Source organism: Dermochelys coriacea, chromosome 8 (assembly GCF_009764565.3).
Source record: "Dermochelys coriacea isolate rDerCor1 chromosome 8, rDerCor1.pri.v4, whole genome shotgun sequence".
Classification (NCBI taxonomy): domain Eukaryota; kingdom Metazoa; phylum Chordata; order Testudines; family Dermochelyidae; genus Dermochelys; species Dermochelys coriacea.
Window position 1 is genome coordinate 45,820,576 of NC_050075.1, and position 19,796 is coordinate 45,840,371.

Genomic DNA, 19,796 nt, shown 5'->3' on the forward strand with positions numbered 1-19,796 from the left:
AGCCAGCGTTAGAGCCCAGAGAGGTGGAATCACACCCGGCATCTAGGTTTCCCCAGCCCAACCCCTTAGCTCCACAACACACACCTCAGCGGCACTAGCACAAAGGCAGGTGTCAGGCTGCGAGTGAGTTGCATTACCACAGCTTGCTACTGCCCATGCTAACTGCTATCAGGGAGGCTGAAGTTCGGGTGGATCAGGGCTCAGCTCAGACAACTCCTGGCTGTGTCAGTGTGCCACAGTTCATTAGTGTGCTGAACCCCATGGACAGACGGTGCTCTGGATGTAGCCCATATCATTACCTTCCTCGACAGAGGAGCCAACACCTCCAGTGCACCCGTTAAAGCACCCAACAAGCAGACCATTCTACTGAGCATCCGGATGTCTCTCTCCTCTTGCGCTGTAGCAATAGGGACTGCTGCAATGGAAACGGTCTTTGTGTGCAGGCTATGTGAACCTCACCTGCTCCTATACCACTGTTTATGACACCACAGTTAGAAGGGAAGGAATTATCTGACCAAATGGGCGCCGTGGAGACTGGCTGCCAACAGGAGTTTTGCTACTTATTCCAAGGACATCTTCATAAGTTTAGGTGAGGAATAAGCAGCAGGCACATACGACTGAACTAAGGTCCTGATCCAAAACGCATGGCTGCAACAGGAGTCTTTCCATTGATTTCAGTGGGCGTTGGATGAGGCCTTATGTTACCACATTTGAAAATCTCCCTAGTCTGAGTGAAGTGCCGATAGGCTCTGAAGTGTGACTAAAAGTGGCATGGTGGAATGCCACTGCCTCAGGGACATCAGATGAAATGTGATCAGTTGATAAATGAGAAGATGTTTGTTCCCTTTCCCCCCATCCTGCTTAGCTGCAGCTGCAGTCTGGGATCAGCAAGTCTTTCTGGGGGCTTTCTGGCTTGCACACCAGTACTACTAATAAAACCCTGCAGTTAGGGAACACTGGACTCTGGATTATGCACAAGATACAGCAGTCTATAGTCATACAAAATAAAATATAACGTTTCTCTTAATTTTTCATCTGTGATTAGGTCAACCCAGCAGAGCTAGAAGGGCGTCCTTTCCATGCACGTATTGGCTAAGCAGATAACATCAGGCAGGAGGAATGTGCTGGGAATCTCTATGAGAGGAGACAAAAACATCTGTGGGCTGTGACCTGATTCAGATAACTTTTAGCAAAATCTGTCAGAGTGCATGCCTGCTTTCAAATGAGATAGGAACCTGGTGGCTTGGGGTAATGATATTTTATTCCCAGAAAAGATTTATTTGAAGAGTAGGATGATGACAGAAGATCACAGGGATGGAGAATCCCTATGCTACAGGATTGTAAATCTGTGCTTTTGTTAGTTTATTAAGTGTGGAGATTCTTAAAACGGCAAACAATACAAATTGAAGAATAAGGCCCAAATCCCCAAAAGCAGTTAGGCACCAAACTCCCACTGATTTCAATGGGACTTAGGCACCTATATACCTTTGTGGATCTGGCCCTACTGGTCATCTCAGTGCATGGGAGTTAGCATGTTCTGTGTCTTCTAGGAAACAAGTAACTGATTGCTGCATTCCCAACACCTCGGGTGCTTGGGGTGATATCATGTATCCTGCCAAGGTTGAAATGTCATGGTGAAGGCAATATCTCACTTGTGAGTATTTAATGAAAGAGGGACAGCCAAGATTTAAAAACACACATTCCAAGCTCACGATGAGCGGCACACTTGCCAGACCTACATAATTAGTGACCAGGATGATATTTTACAGTTGTAGTTCTTACTAGTTCCCTATAAGCAGATTTCCAAAAGATCTGTTGTGGAATTGTCAACTCCTCACTCCACAGAGATGGCCTATCATGCTTTGGGCTAATGACATCATACAACCCATAGAAGTGGGATTTATTTTTGTGACTTTTCTGTAGTTTTTACATTGCTGGCTCTAGATCTTTTGCTACTTGTTCAGGTTTTCCTATTTACGAACCCTTTCTTTGTTCCCATTTCACATGCTTTAACCTATTGTTAATATTATTTGTCTTTTTGCCCTCTCCTTACCTCACTTCATCCTAACCTACCTTTCTCTGTATTTCCATAGTCTAGGTAGCTTACAACATGTCCACTGCTTCTCTTCTCTGTCTTCAGACTCTTTGGGATTCGGTTATAATCCCCAACCAGTTCTGAATTTAAAACTCATCTGCCAGTACATAAAATGCCATTGGCTTCTCTAATTTACTGTGTTAGCTAACGAAGCGCTCACTGGAGTGGGAAGAGTCACTGTAAGGTTTCTCTTTATCACAGCTCATTTCTCCAATAAGAAAACCATTAAGAGTCATATTCTGCTCTCAGCTACAGCTGCCATTGAGGACAGAATTTGATCCAATACATTGCATAGGAAATATGGAGCCTATGGGAACATCATGAAGGGCTGTATCCAGCCTAGATCTATCCTATGGTGAATCTTGCCCATATGCTCAGGGTTTAGCTGATCGCCATATTTGGGGTCGGGAAGGAATTTTCCTCCAGGGCAGATTGGAAGAGGCCCTGGAGGTTTTTCGCCTTCCTCTGTAGCATGGGGCACGGGTCACTTGAGGGAGGATTCTCTGCTCCTTGAAGTCTTTAAACCACGATTTGAGGACTTCAATAGCTCAGACATAGGTGAGTTTTTTTGTAGGAGTGTGTAGGTGAGATTTTGTGGTCTGTGTTGTGCAGGAGGTCGGACTAGATGATTAGAATGGTCCCTTCTGACCTTAGTATCTATGAATCTAAAAAATAAAGCTCCAACCAACACTTGGGGCTGCTCAGACAAAATTAAAATACTTGATCTTTAAATATTCAGGGTAAATAGGACTAATTCCCGTGAGATGGGATATTAGATGGATGGGATCTGAGTTACCCAGGAAAGAATTTTCTGTAGTATCTGGCTGGTGAATCTTGCCCATATGCTCAGGGTTTAGCTGATGGCCATATTTGGGGTCGGGAAGGAATTTTCCTCCAGGGCAGATTGGAGAGGCCCGGAGGTTTTTCGCCTTCCTCTGTAGCATGGGGCCTGGTTGACTTGAGGGAGGCTTCTCTGCTCCTTGAAGTCTTTAAACCATGATTTAAGGATTTCAATAGCTCAGACATGGGTGAGGTTTTTCATAGGAGTGGGTGGGTGAAATTCTGTGGCCTGCGCTGTGCAGGAGGTCAGACTAGATGATCAGAATGGTCCCTTCTGACCTTAGTATCTATGAATCTAAACCCTGCCATTGAGCACCGAAGCCTGGAGTCTGCCCAGGGGGAAAAGGTAAGGTAGGTCAGACACAGATTCCCCTGATTTCTAGCAGTTGCTGAAGTGAACCGAATGGTGGATGCCCCTCGCTTGTAGGCCCATTTCCTACTGTGCTCAAAGCCATGCTAACTGTCCCCAGGTTTGCTTGTTGTTAGCAGCGCTCTTGCATGCTTCCCTGACAAGTGCAAACAAGCTAGAACTGTATTAGAAACAGATGCCAAAAACACTCCGTGAAGGTACATTTCTGGTACGGTTTCAACTGTAGCATGACCCAGGCTGTAATCTACACATCCAACATCAGAGACAATGGTGGAAGTTCCCCCCATTCTTTTCTTGTGCAGAGCATCCAAACCAAGGAATCACGCATGCTGGGGTTTTCAGGCTGGGGAAAGGGGAGGACTATGTACCAGGGTGCCAGAACGGGGAGGAAGAGTGCCCTCCCACTTTTGGGGGGAAGAGGCAGCACGGGAGTGGGGCCTTGGAGGAAGAGGTGGTGTGGGGGTGGGGTTTTGGGGGAAGAGGCAATGCAAGGGTAGGGGCTTGGGGAGAAGTGGCGGTGCAGGGGTGAGGCCTCAGGGAGCAGTGTGGGAGCTGGGCCACAGTTTGGGCACCTCTGGCCCTGCCTCTTTTAGGGCACTTCCGCCGCTCCTGCTATGTACTCTGGCCCAAATCCATTATAGTGGACGTTAGACACTGCCATATCTTTGAGGATCTGGTCCTCTATGACTAGAGCACTTGGGGCCAGAGTTACCCACTTATGGCCAGTTACTTGTGTGACTGGAAGTACCAGGAACGGGATGGGGTGATCCAGCTAATTCAGTCATGCTATTAGTACACAGACCAACTGGTCGAGTTCAAAACAGCAGGTTTCCCCCTTTCTCTGCGCAGGGAATGGATGCTCTAAACTTTCAGCAAGTGTAGAGCAGCACGGCCTAACTAGGGAGACAAGTCCACAGCCTTGAGAAGCCTGGCTCTGGAGTGACTGCTCAGTTATTAGTGAGTGCGCCTCTCCCTACATTGCTAATTGGAAATGAGTGATAAGATTAGTGCTCAGTACAAGTGTGATAGACTCCAGGGTCTCGTCTATTCTAGGATAGAAGTTGATTGGACTGCCTTGAAGTTGTACCAGATATACAACAGTTTGCACAACGGCGCCTAGATGCTACAATGCTGAGCGCATAATAAATGGTTAGGCAGGCAGAACAGTTCTCGTAGGCACTTTACTGGGGGCATCAGTTCGTTGCAGTGACTGGGATGAAGTCTTTAGCTCATGTAAATCAACTGAACTAGTGCAGTCTATTAAGATTTGTCCTGAGTATAGCTGACAAGCCAGGAGCAGTAAGCCAGGTCGGGCAGTCCCTCTAACGCAATTGCAATGCTGGCTCATGTTTGGAATTTTCCCAAAAGCCTGAGATCCTAGCAACACTGTTGGACCCTATGAGTTAGGAAAAGCTTGATTCTCAAATGGACTGGTGTGATCACAGGTAGAAAGTATCTGTGGATGGATATGTCAAAACAGTGCTGTCAAAAACAGCATTGGTAAATGAACCCACAATACTATTGCTAGGACACGCGAAGCAAGACGCCAGTACACAGAAGCAAAGGCACTTCCCCGACAAGCATATGCATACCCAAAGGACAATGGGAAATGACTGAAGAGTATATGGGGCAATGAGCAGGAGAAAGGTTTCCTACCTTCATTGGTGTTTTCTGCATCTCTCGGGTTTATAGTTAACTCTGCTTGGACTCTCTGATGCACAGGCCTACCTCTGGAGATTCTAGCTGCTTTCTACAATGAGGTTTCCTTGTAGCACCCTCTCACCAGATTAATGGCGTATCCATAAATAGTTGGGTTTTTCCCACTCAGATGTGTGTGATATTATGGCACACATTGTTACATACCAGAAGAAAATCATCGCTCACGAGTGGCTGAAAACAGTCATGTGATGTGTTGGTAAGTTTCAGTTGTTGACCTCTTTGGACATCAACAATCCTGAGATCCAGAACACTGTTAACCAATTGGATTTCATATGCAAATATGTGCCTCCGGATTGGCTCAGCTGTCAATAACAGTTTTCCTTCAACTCCTACTATAGATACAAATGTGGCTCATAATTGGCTCATTGGAATGCCATATTGGTGTTTTCACTACTTTTAATTTCCCCTCTCCTTTGAATGATAGATTAAAGAACCTGTTACATTTAAATACATGTCCAAAAATATATATGTTCAAATATGTTTGAGTGGCAATGCCCAACATACAGTATGTAACAATCCATACTATTAACTTCAGGTTTTGCTCAACAGTAAAAATGATCGTCCTTTGAGGATATGTTGACATTACTGAACTACATGCTAATTGGGTGGCGTTCTCTGCCCTGTGTGATGCAAGAGGTCAGAGTAGGTAATCAAAATGCATCTTCTGGCCTGAAAAATCTATGGGAGAACTGATGCATGGCCAGGTTACATGACTTGCTCGAGGCCATACCATGAGTCAGTAGCAAAACTGGGCTAGAACCCAGGAATCCTGACACCAACTCCCATGTCCTGGCTGATAGTCAATATCTCCTTCCTTCTTTCCAGTTCATTGAAATGGATGAGCTCTTAAGAACAAAAACCACAATAGATCAAACCAGAAGTCCATCAAGTCCACTGTGTTGTCTCCAACAGTAGCTAGTACCAGATACTTCAGAAGCAGTTATAACATCTGTTATCATAAGGCTCCCATGGAAGAGGTTCTTCCCATACACCAGGCAGGTAGTGGTTGGTTTATGGCTTGAAGCATGAGCATTAACAGCCTTCATACATTTTGTTCCTAGATCACATAACAGCTCACGCTGTTGTTCTTATTTGTACAAAGGCTTGTCATGTCTAGCACAGCTAGTGCCCCGCTGCACCCAATGTCTATTTTATTGGCTTCTGGACCTGAGGGTGTGCTGACTGATGCAGATGGGGCTAGTTGCAAGAACAGGGAAGGGGGGCAGCAAAAGGGCTCCGGAAGCTACATCTGTAGGGGGGTGGACCTGATGTGGGTAGGATCTCCAGAGACAGCCCCCCAGTCAATGAATTGCAGCATCTACGGGGGGAAGCAGGGAGAGAAGCCCAGAGGAAGCCCCCAGTGGGCGGGCGGGGAGGGGAACCACAGCAACCATCTTTTCCTCATTGCTGCTTTGTTTGCTCATCCCAGATCACTCTGGCTGGTGGAACAGGGTTTTCCCAGGGCAGAGCTGATCTGCTCAGGGTAGGGCCTGGAAGACAAGCAGCCTTCATGAGACTTAGCCTTCTCGTATTTGCACTTTATACAGACTGTGAAGGACTGAAGAGCAAGCAGCAGCAGAACCTTCTGCCTCTTGGTGAGCTCCTCCAGACTCTAGGCTCAGTAGCCTGTTAGAGCCAGCCCTGTAAATGCCTATGCCTTTCTTGAATCCCACTGAGCTCTCTGACGCAGTATCTTCTAGCAGTTCCCTTTCCCCACCCTATTGTGATCCCTACCCTTTGGATATTAGAGCTCACTGGGAACTGCCTGGCCAAGAAGGGAAGTTCAGTAACGAGTTGTGTCACTCTCTCTTTTTGGGAACCTGAAGAGAGGAGCACTGTTCCTGGATGCTGGGGAAACATCCCCCTTTCACTACCCTTTTCAGCTCTAGCAATATCTTGGTCAATATGAATGTGATACAAGTCAAGCAGGAATGACACTTACCTGGGGGCTCTTTTCTCTCATACGAGTTGCTATGTTTCTTTCTTTCACACTTACCAGGAGATGAACTTCCCATTTGGTCCTTATTTGCTCCCTTTCCCACGACCAAAAGGGCAGGTTTGTTTAAGGAGAAGCAACAACCTACACCCATTCAGAGGCGATTGTCTCCAACCCCACTCTACAGCTCATCAAGAGCCATCCAGAGTTAACTGATGCAGGGGTGGATAATTAGCAGTTCTGAGGAAGAAAGAGCCCTACAGAGCTGAGTCAGGCATGGCACAGGTCTGGGATAGCCTGCATGGTGTAAGGGCCAATCTACGCTAGGAAGTGAAGCCCAACAATAGTTGTGAGCTTTGGTCCCCTCAAACTGGTGCTTTAGACAACTAGTGCAGGCAGGACAAAGCTGTATTCAGTGCCATTACCAGCATTCTTCTTGAGTACACTTTCTGCCACAGTGCCAAGAGTGGGTTGGCTTGTTCACAAAAGCAGTTACAGCTGGTTCCGGCCCTAATTCGGGGGTGATAAGCATTACCTATTTGTGAGGTTTTCAGCAGATGATGCCCAGTGTTACTGACACCTCTACAACTCAGCTGGAGGAAGCCGTGGTATAGATGAGGCTCCCTCAGTGACCAGAGCAGGCCTGAATGTCAGTGAGAGACACCGGGGGTGGAGTAGGGCTTTTGCTTAGAAAAATGAGTGGAAAAATTCCAGTTCATTGATCACTGTATGAGATTATCAATGGAGAGATTGCAGTAGACTGTATTACCGTCACAATCTCTGATTAGCTAGCAACTACCTCTTTTATAATGTCTACAAAAGACATTCATCTGCTCTCTGCATTCTTGCACCGCCATGAACCCTTCTGAGCCACAATCTCATGGTGTGTGAGCATGGGCAGCGGGTGGAGCCCCCCTTCGGGGAGGCTAGCCCCCAGCTCCGCCCCTTCCACCCATGGCTCCCTCCACGGCCAGAGGCCCCCTGATCCCGCCTCATGTCTGGAGCCTCGAGCTCCCCCACCCAAAGGAGCCCCGAGCCCCCCTCCCCTCGGCCAGAGGAGCCCCAGGCCAATTCCTCTCCCCAGACCCCAAGCAGTCCTGGGGAAAAGCATCTCACTCTCCACCCGAAGAAGCTTTTGATATGGCCCATGCAGGTTCTGAGGCAGCTGAGGCGCCGGTATGTGCTAATCAGCTTCCTGGGTTCATAAGTAATCTCTTTGGAGTCCAGGGAGATTACTGATGAATCTGGGAAGCTGAGTAGCACATACCGGCTCCTCAGCTGCCTTGGAACCTGCATGGGGCATAATAAAGCAAAAACATCCGCCACCAAACCCCGCAACCAGGGGTCAGTCGGCTTGAATTAAAGTATTATACCTGCCGCCCATGCATGTGAGATCTCCAGACATGGAGCCTAGCAGCACATCCCTTGTCTGCTGTATCCCATTGCTGATCAGAAAGGATAGCAAGTGCTTCAGTAGACTTCAAAGAGTTGCTCGCATGGGGTGTATTTAAGAAACATGGTTACATCTCTTCATTAGCAAACCAGCACACATAAAACAATGTGTCCAGAAGTTTGGTTTATTCTTGACATCTGAAAACAAAATCTTTCATTTTCAGCCTACTGCAAATTAAAGGTAATTTGGCCAAAGCGAACACCGATTGTGTTTAATATAAAGGAGGTGAAATGTTTATGTTAGGATGATCTTCCAGGAACTGCTGGAGGAAGCCATCTAAATAAAAGACAAAAAAAAGAACCCCAAATTCATTTGGTTGTGGAGGGGAGGGGGGAAGGATTTTAAAAAAGATTAAAATACATTATCATGGCACATGCACAAACCTGCCAGAAGAAAGCTGCTTAAGATAAAAAGGTCCACAACATGCACTGTGAGGGGGAAAGCCAAACTAAGAACTGCAATGTTAGCATTAGCCCGAATTCTCAAACCAGCCTCCCCATACTCCCCAGCAGTATTTCTTATCTACCCTACCGGCTCCGTGGAACTAGGCAAGTCCAGTTCTAACTATGGAGATTGCTGGTTAGAGGTTTTCTGATTTTCTTGTGGTAAATAACATTAGCAGGAGGGGCTTCACTCCAGCCAGCCTTGGAGTTTGTGCCCTTTGCAGAGATGCAGTGCTAATCCTGCTGTCAGAGAGGTCAAGGACACAGTCCATTTCATCTCAGCATAAAAGGCACTTCTCAACGGGGGAAGCTTCAAGAACATCTTGTGGCATTCTGATGGAACTAGATATGGTAAAACCACATGGGTTACCACCCTGGACACTGACTTAGAACATAAGAATGGCCACACGGGGTCAGATCAAAGGTTCATCTAGCCCAATATCCTTTCTTCCGACACTGGCCAATGCCAGGTGCCCCAGAGGGAATGAACAGAACAGGTAATCATCAAGTGATCCATCCCGTCGCCCATTCCCAACTTGTGGCAAACAGAGGCTAGGGACACCATCCCTGCCCATCCTGGCTAATAGCCATTGATGGACCTATCCTCCATGAACTTATCTAGTTCTTTTTTGAACCCTGTTATAGTCTTGACATTCACAACATCCTCTGGCAAAAAGTTCCACAGGTTGCTTGTGCGTTGTGTGAAGATACACTTCCTTTTGTTCATTTTAAACGTGCTCTCTATTAATTTCATTTGATGACCCCTAGTTCTTGTGTTATGAGAAGGAATAATAACACTTCCTTATTTACTTTCTCCACACCAGTCATGATTTTATAGACCTCTATCATATTCCCCCTTAGACGTCTCTTTTCCAAGTTGAAAAGTCCCAGTCTTATTAATCTCTCCTCATATGGAAGCTGTTCCATACCCCTAATCATTTTGTTGCCCTTTTTTGAACTTTTCCCAATTCCAATATAAGCTTTTTGAGATGGGGCAACCACATCTGCATGCAGTATTCAAGATGTGGGCATACCATGGATTTATACAGAGGCAATATGATATTTTCTGTCTCGTTATCTATCCCTTTCTTAATGATTCCCAACTTTCCATTCACTTTTTTGACTGCCACTGCACATTGAATGGATGTTTTCAGAGAACTATCCAAAGTGACTCCCACTTCTCTTTCTTGAGTGGTAACAGCTAATTTAGACCCCATTATTTTATATGTATAGTTGGGATTATGTTTTCCAATGTGCCATTACTTTGCATTCTAACATGTACTATATTTGAGATGGAGTGTCCCTAAAAAAGCCACTCAAAGCTCTTTTGGTGGAAGTAGTGCATTCGGAGGAATCTCTGATAAATTGGAATGGGACTATAATGATGAAGATCGTTATCCTTTGATCACAGGGAAGCACCTGTAATGGGGGAAAGTTAAAATTGGGTGAAGGAAGTATTATTAAACTACTGCCAAAGTTGAGCAGAAATGATCAGCAACGTGCTGGATCTCTGCATGGCTCGCAGCACGCTGGGGAGATGAGTTGCACATCATGAGGAGAAGCTTGCAGTGCTTTCAGCATGTGCTGAAGTGAAGTCTCTGGGATCTGTAGTGTATTAAAGACAGGGCATGTGGGGGAAGACAATTTCTATTGAGATGTTTGTGTGAGTACAAAAGACATTCACAGCCATTAAGGCCACTTAAGAAATATCCACAAGGGTTACAGCAAAACTGCTGTAAATTCTGACAGGTATTTTTAATCTTCTCTGCTGCTGCAATCATCCCACTTTTGGTTTCTCCAGCACCTATTAAAGTACAGCTTCTGGGTGATGCCTCCAACTGAGCCAGTGATTCAGTAACTGAGCTCTTGATCTAAGGAGCTGTCATGATTTTACTGTTTGTTTTGTTGTAGAAACCACTTCTTCTCTCAGCACTGAGTAGTTGGATGGTACTAACTTGGAGGGGGGAACCTAGATATGTTCTGATGCATCTGAACATACAGACTCACTCCTTCAGGATGAAATTCCCTGAGACACAGAGCCAGCGGACACACTATTCCAGTCCCATGCAAGCCCGTGAATATTCGTGCTGTCCTGCAGCTCAGCGATGAATTTCACTCAGAATGTCTAATTTTAATGTCAGTTATTAAGCAAATGTGCCAGTTTCTAGTCATTCACCAAGTTTCTAGCACCCTGCTGTGCTCTTATTCCCCCACAACTGTGGCAGACTCAGTTAATTCTGGAATCTCCCTTTGGATTGCTCTTCTCCCATCTTCCCTTTCAAGGAGCAGCATATCTAGAGCTTCCACCTACTGATCAAAACTCTGACACTCACCACCTTGGTAAATCTCCATCAATAATGCCAGAAGGTGAGCTCTTCAAAATAAGACAAAACAGACTGAAGGAAAGTAGTATGATTGTGTTGAAAAACAAGTGAGACTCTCTACCACATCCAAAAAGTAACAAATACCCAGCCAATATTTACCTTTATTTCAGGTTCAGAAATGCAGTGCGACATTTTTACAGCAGGTGTATGAGACCTTCAGTAATGACTGAGGATTCAGAGATCCAGTCACAGTGTGCAAAAATCCATGCCAGTAATCATTTACATACTACAAAACCAATGGCAGGTGTTGTGGCTCATATTAACAAGGCAATTAACATACAGAGCAACATTCAGAGAGAAGCTGAGCACTTGCTCCTCACAAAACGACGCCACTGTGTACATCATTCTGGAAAAGTAGAGAGGGAAATAAAACAAACTGGGAACAAAACAAACAGCCAGCAACATGGAACAAATCACATATCAAGCAAGTGCGTTGGACTCTCTGGACGGGAGAAGCCATCTGTATCCACTCGCCTGGAGACAAAGCAAGAGGAAAGACAGGCAGAGTGATATTCATTTACAAAAAGAAGCTGTTCTACTGTGTTACATGCATAGGGGGGGATCAAAGACAAAAGCAGGACATGAGCCTCATATAAAACCAATGCAGAGGGTGAAACACCTCACCAATACCATCAGTGCAAAACAGGTCTGCATTCAATTGAGTGGTCTTCAGTTCTTAAGACAAATAGATCTATCTAATAATCTCTGTGTACGGTATGCACATAGTTTTAAATAGAGGCTTGCAATATAGAGTATAATATTTTCTATGTTCTAGTATAACACAAGATGGCATTATACAAAACACACACATATCCCTTAATATAACAGAAGTCTCTTTTAGAAGAGGCTTATTCAGAAAGTGCAATAAGACAGGCAATGAAGTAAATACGTATTTACTATAGCTAAGCCTTCCTTTTCATTTCACAGACATTCCGTGTCTTAGGAAGATATAGGGTTACAGACAGAGCTACTTATGATCCAAGCAGGCACATTACACTTCTTCAGCAAGGTCAACCATGACTATGCAAGGCACAATACACTATCCATGCTAAGAGCTAGGCTTCGCCTAAACAAAATAATGGATGAGCACCAGCCTGAAGCCATACTAGAAGTGGTCACCCAACCACATGGACACTGCTCACTAAGGAATGGAATGGAGATCACTGACATGAGAAGTCCTTGATCCATCTTTCCGCACACACAGCCAGACAAACTCCCCCAGCCCTTCATTCCTTTTAAGTTAACTGCAGGAAGAGAATCATCCTCTACAGTCAGTCTTCTGAGCTTTTCTAGAGACAGTCTAATGAAGGGAGAACAGTCCCTGGCTGTGTGTCTGGGATATGGGATCTCAGGCTTAGCACCCCATTGTCTGCAGAGGGAAAGGCTACCTTTCTCAGTCAGCCACTGCCCTACTGGAAGATCTAGACAGAAGTACTGGCGAGTTGCCCAGCTGTCCTTCCAGCACAGAGTGAGCTGCTGCCAGGAACGTTTCTGGTAAGAACTTGGGGTGGGGGGGGAGGCGAAACTAAACGTAATCAGGGTGAGTAGGAATGAAGAGTGCAGTTCCACAGATTGTCATGCTGATAAACATGAACTATGATTATAAGATCAATCTGTATCAGCTGGCGGTAGACCTTTTTGGTAAAGTATTTAGAATTGCTTTTTCTTGAGAAACATAGTTTACTCTGAAAAATGCATAACTATCAACTTAAGGTAAAATTATCAGAGTATGTGGATTTGCACTTGAGGCTGATTAATGCGCACATATATAAATGCTGTGCTTCCTTCCAGAAAAGTTTTGTATTGTTTATATTTTGAGATTACTGATGAAAGAATACTCTTTATTTTGGGTCAGATTTAAGGTTGCTGTTCTGTGATGAAATATGCATTTCTTAGTGAGTGATAAAAACAAGCCCAATTCTCTTCATTTTGTAGCCATTTACTTCAGTGCAAACTGTGTGTCAGATGCTATCGCATTCTGATTTCTTTATACCCACTTTGTGCTGAAGTAAATGACTACAAAAATACAGGGCAATTGAGAATTAGGCCCAATATGTTATGGGCCTGATTCTGATCTCAGTTATGCAGAATTTACTCTGCTGTAACTCCAATGACTTCAGTGGAGTTACTATAGATTTACAAAAGTGTACATGAATTCAGAATCAGGCAATATGTGGGCAGTTTAAGATTTATCCACAACAAAAACTATTAATAACTTGGCTTAACTTCAGTCTATTTTCTTTAAAATGTAGCTGTCTCAAGCAGATTTAACTAGACACTTTCTCCTGTGTTTTTTGAAAAAAAATTTCAATTTTTTTTGCCAAATCAGTTTCCAAAGTCAAAGTTAAAAGGGTGCTAAAATTGGGCTTTATAATAGAAGTTGGCTGCAAATTAAAACTTGGAGACAATAAATACAGAAGTTTTGCCTGTAGAGCATACACTTACTGTTATAGTACCATATAAATATCTATAATAAATAACATGTTACATATTAAATTACAGAATACTAAAAGAGTGGAAAGCATAGAAACATCATTGAAATATAATCTTTTACTTTCCCTTAATTCAAAACAGCACAACTGAATTTAGAAGGTGCAATTTCTTTTTACTTTAAAGATGATTTTATAAGTTTGTTGTTGAGTATTTTAGCATGTTCTTCAAATTAACATTGGCCATTTTAGCAATTCACTAAGATCAGCAACGTGCCGAAGTCCATCTTTGCACTGCTTAAAACACTGACCTCTAGACTCTATAGGTGTGTGTTCTGAGTATAAGGTTGACAGGAAATTAAACTAATATACAAATCACGCTACTTTCCCAATTTGCTTCAGTGGTGGACACAGCTATTATTTAATCAGCAGTCTGGGAATATTTAACAGGCAAAATTCCCACTGGTTGTGGTTCTGACAGGATCCCTCCCAACCACTGAGATACTGTAGCACCACATACAGCTTCAATACACGAATTCATTAGATTGATTCATTACAGCGATGGCCTTCATAACCACCAACTGCCTTCCCTTAGGAACTGTAACTATAATAAAATAACAACAAATACTTTCTGAAGACATCAGGCCAAATTAGTTTAATTCTGTCCACTTCATTTGTTCTATACCTGGGAGGGAAATTTCCTGATCTATTTAAAATGGCAAGTTAACTAGTTAAGATAAAGCTTTTTGTAAACAACAACAAACAATAGGACACTTGAAAATGAACAGCTGTTAAAATAACACATCTCCAGGATATACAGCTGATCACTTCTCACTTTTTTAGTTGGATAAAGGAACTATCGTACCAAGCCACCGGGGATTTCAATGAATGAAAATGCAAAATCTTTACACAGTGTAATTTTGTCTGAGGGTTTTAATAATGGTTGAAAAGAGAGATCAGCTTCAACCAAAATCCTTGATCCAAACAGCACTCACTACCGAGAAAGCTCAGCTCAGATCCAAATTCAGTTCTGAACTCTGTGACTTTGGTCAAAATATCATTCAAATAGTGGGTAAGGAATTGGTGGCTCAGTTACAGACATTCACATATCCAATCTGTTCCAATTTCTCACACTGAAATGCCAAATATACCACCCACTTAGTCCAGACTCTGACACCTTACTCATGGTGTGTTATGTTTACACTCATGCTCCCATTGAGTTTGGTGGGAATGCTCATGTGAGGAAATACTATCCAATGTGAGCAAGGGGGTCAGAATCTGGCTCTTACCAGTTACTAAAAGAGAAGACTGACTCCCCCTTGGCCTCTAAAGAGGGACACACAGAGCAGAGCCCATCAGACCATATATGGCCTTATTTTCCTTAGCAACGTTCTTCATAAACTAGAGGCTTCTGATGTTGAGAAATTATAGTAAAAGTAACCATCCAGCAGGCTTGTGAAAGAGACATGAGGACATGTGTAATTATGGGGCGTGCAGGAGATTTTAATTACAGACAACATTGTTTCTCTCAGCCCAGTTGGCATTTAAGGAAGGAAATGTGTATAACTATAATCCCAAATTATAGGAAGCCTTTCTTTAAACAATCTGACGCAGAAACCTGGAACTGTACGAGTTAGTCTCTAAGGTGCCACAAGTACTCCTTTTCTTTTTGAGAAACCTGGAAGCTACTTATAAAAACAAGATGTCCCTTTGAAATGGGGAAGAGGCAAACTCTAAGCACTCGGTCAACACAAACACACAATACGGCAAGCCCCCATTTGATTGTATAGAACTGGGAACACTCAAGTGCCTGAATTAATATATATGTCAATATACTAGCTAAGAAATCAGCTGTTTGCAAGAGGGAAAGTCAAGGCAACACAGACCTTCCCATGACATTTCAGATCTCATAAGCAATACAGAATGGACAGAGTATATTAGTAAAATCGGTTACTTGCCTACCGATGTCCATACATGCGACTATACCTTGGTTATTGCAACAGTTATCAAGCGAGTTGCTTCCATACATTTGGTTAGCAATTAATGACATGCCAGAAACTTCACTTAATCTAACAGGGTTGAATCTAACGGACGAATTACAGTGGGTCGAGTGGGTGAAGGGGGTGGTCTTCGGCTAGAGAGAGAAAGAGAAAAAGAGAAAGAGGAAACAAGCAGAAACACTGAGTACGAATCTGTAACCTTTTCACTGCTGCAAAATTTTGCTATTGCTGCATTACCATGCACATGCAGCTATATGTCGCATTTCTACTTCCAATTACAATGGAACAGGACAGTCCATAAGCATTTGCAATAGGTAAGAAGGTAAAATGTTCACTGAACAGCTCCATGTGCAGTACAGATACTCCCTCTGGAATGGCCAACAGTTTGTTCTCTGTTTAAAAGGTTCAGAGGTCGATTAGTCAGATGTCCCTCCCAGCTTAGAAAGGCACAGAATGGAATTAGAACCAACTTTTCAAAAGTGGTTCTGGATTGCGATGCCCAATTTGAGGAATCTTGGGCCTGATTTCCAGAAGGCGTTGTGCACCCGAAGCTCCCATTTGCTTCAATTAGAGCTTAGAAGCAATTTTTGAAAATACTGGCCTTCGCAACTAACACTGGGATCATTAGCTTGTTAGCTCCCAGTTCTCCTGCAGCAATGTGGCAAGAATGGTGAGCTGGGAAAAGACTACTGAGTGGGTTCAATGTCACAGGGCCCAGTGAGGCCAAGACCTGTTTACTTCTTGACTTAAAAAGTTTTGGTGGGAATCATAAGTACGAGATGGTGTGTGAACGCAGATACATATCAGACTGGAGCTCAAGTATAGCTCAGTCCTTCACTCCAGGGGACATTTTCTCCTTTTACTGCTGTTGTGCTTAACTTTAACCACATTTAACCCCACTGAAGTGAATAAGCTACTCCCATGGAGTAACTGAAGCATGTGCATAGGTCTACATGTTCATGACTGCCCTTATGAAATGAATGATTCTGCTTCCAAGGCATTTCATGCAACTGGCATTCCCCCTAGTGGCTAGCTCACTCGTAGGTCTAGTTCCAATGCAGGATTAAGTTTCTCTTACTTGAACTCAATGGGAGCACTTGTGTAAAGACAGGTTTCAGAGTAACAGCCGTGTTAGTCTGTATCCGCAAAAAGAAAAGAAGTACTTGTGGCACCTTAGAGACTAACAAATTTATTTGAGCATAAGCTTTCGTGAGCTACGGCTCACTTCATCGAATGCATTCAGTGGAAAATACAGTGGGGAGATTGTACACAGAGAACATGAAACAATGGGTGTTACCATAGACACTGTAATGAGAGTGATCAGGTAAGGTGAGCTATTACCAGCAGGAGAGCGGGGGGGGGGGGGAACCTTTTGTAGTGATAATCAAGGTAGGCCATTTCCAGCAGTTGACAAGAACGTCTGAGGAACAGTGGGGGGGGAGGGGGAAATAGTTTTACTTTGTGTAATGACCCATCCACTCCCAGTCTTTATTCAAGCCTAAGTTAATTGTATCCAGTTTGCAAATTGATTCCAATTCAGCAGTCTCTCGTTGGAGTCTGTTTTTAAAGTTTTTTTGTTGAAGAATTGCCTCTTTTAGGTCTGTAACTGAGTGACCAAAGAGATTGAAGTGTTCTCCGACTGGTTTTTGAATTGTATAATTCTTGACGTCTGATTTGTGTCCATTTATTCTTTTACGTAGAGACTGTCCAGTTTGGCCAATGTACATGGCAGAGGGGCATTGCTTGCACATGATGGCATATATTGCATTGGTAGATGTGCAGGTGAACGAGCCTCTGATAGCGTGGCTGATGTGATTAGGCCCTATGATGGTGTCCCCTGAATAGATATGTGGACAGAGTTGGCAACGAGCTTTGTTGCAAGGATAGGTTCCTGGGTTAGTGGTTCTATTGTGTGGTTGCTGGTGAGTATTTGCTTCAGATTGGGGGGGCTGTCTGTAATCAAGGACTGGGCTGTCTCCCAAGATCTGTTAGAGTGATGGATCGTCCTTCAGGGTAGGTTATAGATCCTTGATGATGCGTTGGAGAGGTTTTAGTTGGGAGCTGAAGGTGATGCCTAGTGGCGTTCTGTTATTTTCTTTGTTGGGCCTGTCCTGTTGTAGGTAACTTCTGGGTATTCTTGTGGCTCTGTCAATCTGTTTCTTCACTTCAGCAGGTGGGTACTGTAGTTGTAAGAACGCTTGATAGAGATCTCTGTCTGAGGGGTTGGAGCAAATGAGGTTGTAGCTTAGAGCTTAGCTGTAGACAATGGATCGTGTGGTGTGGTCTGGATGAAAGCTGGAGGCATGGAGGTAGGAACAGCGGTCAGCAGGTTTCCGGTATAGGGTGGTGTTTATATGACCATTGCCTAGTAGCACCACAGTGTCCAGGAATCAGAGTAGCAGCCGTGTTAGTCTGTATTCGCAAAAAGAAAAGGAGTACTTGTGGCACCTTAGAGACTAACAAATTTCTTAGAGCATAAGCTTTCGTGAGCTACAGCTCACTTCATCGGATGCATTTGGTGGAAAATACAGTGGGGAGATTTATATACACACACAGAGAACATGAAACAATGGGTTTATCATACACACTGTAAGGAGAGTGATCACTTAAGATAAGCCATCACCAGCAGCGGGGGGGGGGAAGGAGGAAAACCTTTCACGGTGACAAGCAAGGTAGGCTAATTCTAACAGTTAACAAGAATATCAGAGGAACAGTGGGGGGTGGGGTGGGAGGGAGAAATACCATGGGGAAATAGTTTTACTTTGTGTAATGACTCATCCATTCCCAGTCTCTATTCAAGCCTAAGTTAATTGTATCCAGTTTGCAAATTAATTCCAATTGCTGGTGATGGCTTATCTTAAGTGATCACTCTCCTTACAGTGTGTATGATAAACCCATTATTTCATGTTCTCTGTGTGTGTGTATATAAATCTCTCCTCTGTTTTTTCCACCAAATGCATCCGATGAAGTGAGCTGTAGCTCACGAAAGCTTATGATCTAATAAATTTGTTAGTCTCTAAGGTGCCACAAGTACTCCTTTTCTTTTAGTGTCCAGGAAGTGGATCTCGTGTGAACTGGTCCAGGCTGAGGTTGATGGTGGGATGGAAATAGTTGAAATCATGATGGAATTCCTCAAGGGCTTCTTTTCCATGGGTCCAGATGATGAAGATGTCATCAATGTAGCGCAAGTAGAGTAGGGGCATTAGGGGATGAGAGCTGAGGAAGCGTTGTTCTAAGTCAGCCATAAAAATGTTAGCATACTGTGGGGCCATGCGGGTACCCATAGCAGTGCCGCTGATTTGAAGGTATACATTGTCCCCAAATGTGAAATAGTTATGGGTGAGGACAAAGTCACAAAGTTCAGCCACCAGGTTTGCCGTGACATTATCGGGGATACTGTTCCTGACGGCTTGTAGTCCATCTTTGTGTGGAATGTTGGTGTAGAGGGCTTCTACATCCATAGCGGCTAGGATGGTGTTTTCAGGAAGATCACCGATGGATTGTAGTTTCCTTAGGAAGTCAGTTGTGTCTCCAAGATAGCTGGGAGTGCTGGTAGTGTAGGGCCTGAGGAGGGAGTCTACATAGCCAGACAATCCTGCTGCCAGGGTGCCAATGCCTGAGATGATGGGGTGTCCAGGATTTCCAGGTTTATGGATCTTGGGTAGCAGATAGAATACCCCTGATCGGGGTTCCAGGGATGTGTCTGTGCAGATTTGTTCTTGTGGCTTTTTCAGGGAGTTTCTTGAGCAAATGGTGTAGTTTCTTTTGGTTGTCCTCAGTGGGATCAGAGGGTAATGACTTGTAGAAAGTGGTGTTGGAGAGCTGCCTAGCAGCCTCTTGTTCATATTCCGACCTATTCATGATGATGACAGCACCTCCTTTGTCAGCCTTTTTGATTGTGATGTCAGAGTTGTTTCGGAGGCTGGGGATGGCATTGTGTTCTGCACGGCTGAGGTTATGGGGCAAGTGATGCTGCTTTTCCACAATTTCAGCCTGTGAACGTCAGTGGAAGCACTCTATGTAGAAGTCAAGGAGTATTCTATCTGCTAAGTCAGACTGGGAGTGGATGGGTCATTACACAAAGTAAAACTATTTCCCCATGTTTATTTCCCCCTCCCCCACAATGT

The 19,796-nt window shown here is 44.1% G+C and overlaps 2 protein-coding genes across 13 annotated transcripts in view; both read right to left on the reverse strand.

Annotated features, from left to right (window-relative positions):
* Nucleotides 1-7,097, reverse strand: part of LOC122461243 — a 42,959-nt gene extending 35,862 nt beyond the window's left edge. Inside the window, exon 1 of the mRNA XM_043520149.1 lies at nt 6,967-7,097. Coding sequence (XP_043376084.1) covers nt 6,967-6,987 — 21 coding nt within the window. The 5' untranslated portion in view covers nt 6,988-7,097. The remainder of the gene's footprint in view (nt 1-6,966) is intronic.
* A 1,425-nt stretch (nt 7,098-8,522) lies between these two features.
* DNM3 (dynamin 3) overlaps nt 8,523-19,796 on the reverse strand; it is a 307,097-nt gene continuing 295,823 nt past the window's right edge. For 4 of the 12 annotated variants that reach the window (XM_038413438.2, XM_038413437.2, XM_043490459.1 and 1 more), the window contains one exon: nt 10,119-15,803. In XM_038413438.2, the coding sequence (XP_038269366.1) occupies nt 15,734-15,803 (70 nt within the window). In that variant the 3' untranslated portion in view covers nt 10,119-15,733. Of the gene's footprint in view, nt 8,690-10,117; nt 15,804-19,796 lie in introns of those variants that run through there. The other 8 variants (XM_038413439.2, XM_043490460.1, XR_006273647.1 and 5 more) reach the window with 7 other exon arrangements.